A 6,000-nucleotide genomic window follows, 5' to 3' on the forward strand; every position below is an offset into this window, starting at 1 on the left:
GGTACCATAAGCATGCTGACTTCATTTATAGATTTTTTCAAATAATTGTGAAGAGCATTAATTCATAGATTTTTATGGTTTTGATTTCTTGGCCTCATAGTTTCTAATACAACCCAGTAGCATCCTAAAGAGCAGAATGCCTGACAGTGGCCATGTTTTGTTTCTTTGTTTGTTTGCATTAGCATCGTAATACCATTTTTTTCTCCTCCCCTGCCCCTCTGGTCAGAGCATGGCTGACCCGTGTCCATGGCCTGTGGCGCATGCTGTGGTTTCAAGGTGCTGTGAGGCCTGAGAGGCGAGTGCATGCAGGACACTCTGTCCTCATTAGCGGCCCCATCCTAACGAAGCGCTGTGGTTCTTCCCTGCTGCAGCGTATCACTGGGACACCTCTGACTGGATGCCAAGTGCTCGCTTGTCCGACATCGAGGAAGTGCCCAACTTTGAGTCGGCAGATGGAGGCTCGGCTCATCACGGCAGCACCAGAGAGCTGGAAACAGATTACTACCTTGGTGGCTACGACATTGACAGCGACTACCCTCCCCCACACGAAGAGGAGTTTTTAAGCCAGGACCAGTTACCGCCTCCTCTCCCAGAGGATTATCCGGACCAATATGAAACCCTCCCGCCCTCGCAGCCCGTCTCAATGGCAAGTACGCTCAGCCCCGATTGCAGGCGACGGCCGCACTTCCACCCCAGCCAATACCTCCCTCCTCACCAGTTCCCCAATGAGACGGACACCACGGGGTCTCAGACTGGGAACGAATTTAGTACTTTTGCTGTTGGCCCAAGCCAGAACACAGAAAACGTTAGTGCAGGTAAGATGCCCTTATCCTTGCACAACTCTCTAGATGCCTCCTCCTCTGACGTCTCAGCCCGCTGTGGCTTTGATGACTCCGAAGTAGCCATGAGTGACTATGAAAGCGTGGAGGAACTCAACCTAGAAAATGTTCACATTCCATTTGTGGAGACCCAGCAGCAGACGCAAGTGTAAAGGACGCTCCCTTCTTCCTCCTCTTCTTCTTCTTTTTTTTTTTTTGGCATTTGGTCCAATTAATAGTATAAATACTGAGAAGAAATTTTGCTGAAGGTGTATCTATATATATTGGGCAAGGCAAAAATACGGTATAATCCATTATTAACTTGTTCAGAAATTATACTGTATGTGCAGACATGAAGAGACCAATTGTGTTAAGTATTATACATCACAAAATTGTTACAGACAATCTGGAGAGTATGTACCTTCTATTTATTACCAAGAGTAAAACTCATCTTTTGAGGCAGGGGAAAACAATAATTGCTAAATAATTTCTCTGCCCCAAAGTTTGTTTATTTTTTTTCTATTGTATTATTAAAAGTGTTACAGTGTTACGATCTCCCCACAGTATTAAGGAACTGGTATGGATCATTCCAAGATGCATTGTTGCATGAAGTTTTATGTCAGTGAAAGAATGAAAGCAACCGGTGACTGAGGCTGCTGTGTAAAACATCAGATGGCTGAAAAAACAGCATTTAGAAATTGACGTATCACAGACAAGTGACAAGTCACTTGTCCATAAATATTTACCTATGCATTTGTTTGTTACATGGCATTTCATTCTATTTTGTGTGAGTATAGAGCAACATATATACAGCATGTATTAATATTTACTCCAAACTGGCCTACTTTGGTTGTCATTTTTTAAAGCCTGATGTCAGGTGCGTGTGCATAACTTCACCCATGAAGACTTCTAGAAATGTCAGAATTTTTCTCTTTAGTGGCCCAGTTTTACCCCAGCTGCGTTTGCACAGCCTCCCTTGACTTGTGTGTACAATGTGGACATGTCTCTGAAAACTTCGGGAAACCTAACCATCTAAAAAGCACTGCTGATTTTCTTTTAAATTCCTTGCTTGGGCAATCACCTATTTAATGGCAATCATTGTGCTACAATTATTGCAGTAAAATTACTTGCAATGAAGTTGCATATAAAGCTGCCGTAACCTCAAATCATCAGCTTCATGTCATTGGCAAAGGTTCATCCTTAGAGTTTACGGGATGAGTTCTCAGCTGCTGTAAACTAACTCAGCCAGTGGAACCACAAGGACGGGCTGCAGCCAAAGATCTGGCCCTGGATTTTCTGTTGGATGTGTGATTTCGTAGGATTTGAGGACTTCCAAATGGTTGGAGACTTCAGAATGTTTTTCCTGCTTCCCTCAGCCTGATTGAGGTAAAGCACCTTCCACACTGATTGGGCCTGAGCAGCTAAGTGTAATATGGAAATATGGAATTTTCACTCAGTGTATTAAAGCAGATTATACATAGCTGTTGCTCCGTACTATGAAAACGTTTTTACCACTGTGTTTTACAGCATCTGTATACCTTAAACAGCGAATTTGTTTCTGGAGTCTGCATTACTGCTGGGGTTTCATCCATTCCTTCCATGGCATAATTCAGTCATTCTGAAAAACTATTGATACCTAATTCATTGTTATAGATTAACACGTTTGTTAACAGGTTTTCTCTGTTGCTTTCCATGCCCTGTCTCTTGGCCAAACATCTTAACTGAATAGTTTCTGCAGTTGTATTTCAGGACATGTTCTTTATTGGTTTGAGTATCACCCAAATTAAATTGCAGGCCATTTCTTGACATACAGGATGTGTTTATTCAGAAGTTTCCCCCAACTCAAATAAATTATTAATAGAATGTAATTTAAATATTGGCAGCTTGTAACACTTTTAATAAAACAGGAATTCTAAAATTCTCAGTGTAGGTGCGATATGTTGCTGCTTCCCTCGAATAGCTTGTATAGCAGTGAAAGATCGGTGTAGATATTTTCTTTGGGATCATGCAGCAAATCTTCACTAGAAAACAGCTCATTTTACAGGTACATGAATAAACTGAGTGAACTCCTAGAAAGACCAGGTACTGCACATACAAGTATTATCAAGTACTTGTCTGCAAGTGGTTTCTGTCCATTGAATTTATGAATGTCAGTTGGTCTTCTCAAAGTAAACATGCTTCTGTAACAGTGAGATATTCTGAATGTGCTCATGGTACGTATCAACCTCTTTTCCCTGCTGTTATCCCCGTGTTTCCAAGAAGAAAAAAGTATGGAAATTTGTATCATGATTGCAAGGAGCTAAGGGATTTGCCAATAGGCCATGAAATGGCTTGGCAAGCCCAGAGGCACAGAGAGAGGATGACTTGCCTTGTTCATTAAGTCCGTGTTGTAGGAAAATGATGCAATTAGAGTGTTGTCTCTTCAAGAGTAGGAACACCTCAGTTTGATAATCAAAGCTGCAAGTTTAGCTGCCTTTTTAAAGCTGGTATGACTTTCTGAGAATGTAGTACTCTTTTAGCATCAGGCTGCAGTTTACATGGGGTTTGCTCCTACTCGCTTTTGGTGTGAGATATTTTTATCCATTATGCAATTAGTTCTGTTCGACACCCTAGCTAGTCATGAAGTGTACTTGTCATCTGTTTTCTGTAGTGAAAATCTCAATTAAGCCTGAGATACCGATACCAGAACTTTACTGGAACATATCAAAAGTGTCATGAGGGAGAACACAATGGGAGCCTCGCAGTTGCCATACAAGAAAAAAAATCCCTTTTTCTTACCAAGCTTGTTGCCTCAGTAATATCTTGTTGGTAGTGAGTTTTACTAGTGAAATATGCATAAATACGATGTGTAGTACTTCTGTTTTGATGTTGTTGCCATTTCATTTCACTGAACGCCTACTTATTAAAGTGCTGTTGGGAAGGTGTCAAGGATCACCTGTTCAGCCTTCTCTGTCCCACTCATGATTGCTATACCTCAATATTTCCTCCCCTCCAAATCAAATGGGCCTAATCCATCTTCAAACAGATACCTCTCTAGAAATATTGGTACCTCGCTGGCCTTTCTGGCTTTGTTCTGGCTCTTTTTGATAATTATAAGACCCGAAAGCTGATATCAAGTTGAAACACCTCTCAGGCAGTAAGATTTTCATGTTAACATCTCTCTTGTTAATCCAAACAATTTGTTTTAATTACTGCTCTTCACAGACAAGCCCTGATTGTCTAACCTGGACGATAACAACACATTCATAACCTAATGTAAAGATGATTGTTCATATTATTCCATCCAATATATAATTCTTTTTCAGCCATATGATTTATATATTGTCATTTGAGGTCACTGGTTCTGTTAGAGCTTCCCCTCACGTTTCTGCTTATCCTTTGTGTCTGTATTTCAATTCATGTTCCTGTAGATGGCTCCACTGCACGGTATTTTCTTTCAGAATCATCTGTAGGAGACGTTTCATGGACTTAATAAAGTACTTTTGAGTATCAGTGGATTATAACTCTTAGGATCAAGACAGTCTTTGCTTTTTGTAAAGAAGCAACAAATAAATAAGCAACTTGTTAAAATGCAAATACATGCTTGTATCAAAAACCACTGATTTTGCCAGGGGTGCGAGTCTGAGTAAAAGGGTGCTTTTTCTCTGTGTTTTGATGAGGTCGAGAATGTCATGTACACTGACAGCCTTTTTGATAACTCTGGCGATAGAAAGAGCCTCGAAGTGACTGACAACATAATTAATGCTGCCAATACCACATTAAATGGCCATGTGCAAAAGGAAAAAATTAGACTTATGTACCTTTATTAAATAAGTTAATTATTTTGCCTTTGTATTGTAAACATCAAAAAAAAAAAAAGGCAACAATACACCCTCCCCCAAAACCATAGATACTGGATCTGATTGCTGTCCTGAGGCAATATCTTATAGCAGGACAAAGATCCAAAGGTGACACACCAAGAATCTGCAGCATCACTTCCTTCCCATGGGTCCAAATACACCGCTCACTAGAAGACCACCATAAAGCTGCCTTCCTATAGGACCCTCCTGTAGGACACAGCATATGAAGGCATTCAGGAAGATGTTGCAATGCAGAAATGCATTACAGTGCTGTGATTTCCAGGTAGTCAAGCAATTTTCCTAAAGCTCGGGGACATCTTTGATCCTGAATTATCCCATAGGCTTCCTTAGCCTACAGTTGCTGTACAAGGCTGGAAGGAGTCAAAGGCTTCTCACTGCCACTGTTTTCCTGAAGTCAGAAAGTTGTGTGCTCCACCTCTCCCTCTGCATGTCCCACAGACAAGTTATGTTTTGGTCCTCAGAATTTTGAGCTCCTGCTTGAAAAAGCTAAATGGATAGTATAGTATATCCTTATAGCTGATAACTGCAGTTGTGGGGCAGAGAGCCAAAGGTGCCCTGGACCAGTTCTGCTAAGCTTTGTTTGAAAAGGTAGTATCCTTAATGATGGAGAAAAACAGCTATTTAAAATCAGTTGTGAAAGCACAACTGTGCTTTGTTGGTATTTTGGGAGCTATTCAGTGAGTAATAATGGATGTTTCGTAGGTATCCAACAAGGGACCTAGATCTTCAGGTTCATTCTCCAGTGATTTACTGTCATCTATCATGCAGTAAAACTGTGGTTTTTGCATGTTTGCATCTCTGTTCCTCTCAATACACCAAACTGCGGTTTGAGCCTCAGAAATTTAGACTATTGCCCTTTATCCATGGCTTTTAGCCTGTGTTTCATTAACTTGACATTTAGCATCTCCATTGCCAGAAAGGCCATTCAGTTAGCAAATCAGCTGCATCATCCAAGGGATGGTCAGATGGGGAGGAATTTAAATTAAATTCATTTCTTTATGTAACAATGAAAAGCAATAATTGCAAATATGTCGTACTACATAAAGGCCATAAGTAATCTTTACCAGTGTTGAGTGCACTTGAACTGTATCATGGAAAGAGATTGGAGCCCTCAGAACTGTAGCGTTCTTCTGTCATAGGAATACCTGAATTGCTATTATTTAACAATGCAACGAGCCCAAACTGCAGCTTTTCAGGAGGTGACAAAGAAGTCTGGGAGTGAAAGCAGTTCTCTTTAAAGCACTGTATGGGAAAAGATTGTCTTGTACATTTTACCTGTTGCAAGCAGGCTGGTTTGTAAAAGATGTATGTTTTGGTGTTTA

At 40.7% G+C, this 6,000-nt stretch overlaps 1 protein-coding gene across 10 annotated transcripts in view; it reads left to right on the forward strand.

Annotated features, from left to right (window-relative positions):
• FAT3 (FAT atypical cadherin 3) overlaps positions 1–4,704 on the forward strand; it is a 419,173-nt gene extending 414,469 nt beyond the window's left edge. For 9 of the 10 annotated variants that reach the window (XM_065036403.1, XM_065036610.1, XM_065036770.1 and 6 more), the window contains one exon: positions 372–4,704. In XM_065036403.1, coding sequence (XP_064892475.1) covers positions 372–991 — 620 coding nt within the window. In that variant the 3' untranslated portion in view covers positions 992–4,704. The remainder of the gene's footprint in view (positions 1–371) is intronic. The other variant, XM_065037083.1, reaches the window with a different exon arrangement.
• Positions 4,705–6,000: the final 1,296 nt, after the last annotated feature.

The sequence above is a fragment of the Columba livia genome, chromosome 1, assembly GCF_036013475.1.
Source record: "Columba livia isolate bColLiv1 breed racing homer chromosome 1, bColLiv1.pat.W.v2, whole genome shotgun sequence".
Classification (NCBI taxonomy): Eukaryota; Metazoa; Chordata; class Aves; order Columbiformes; family Columbidae; genus Columba; species Columba livia.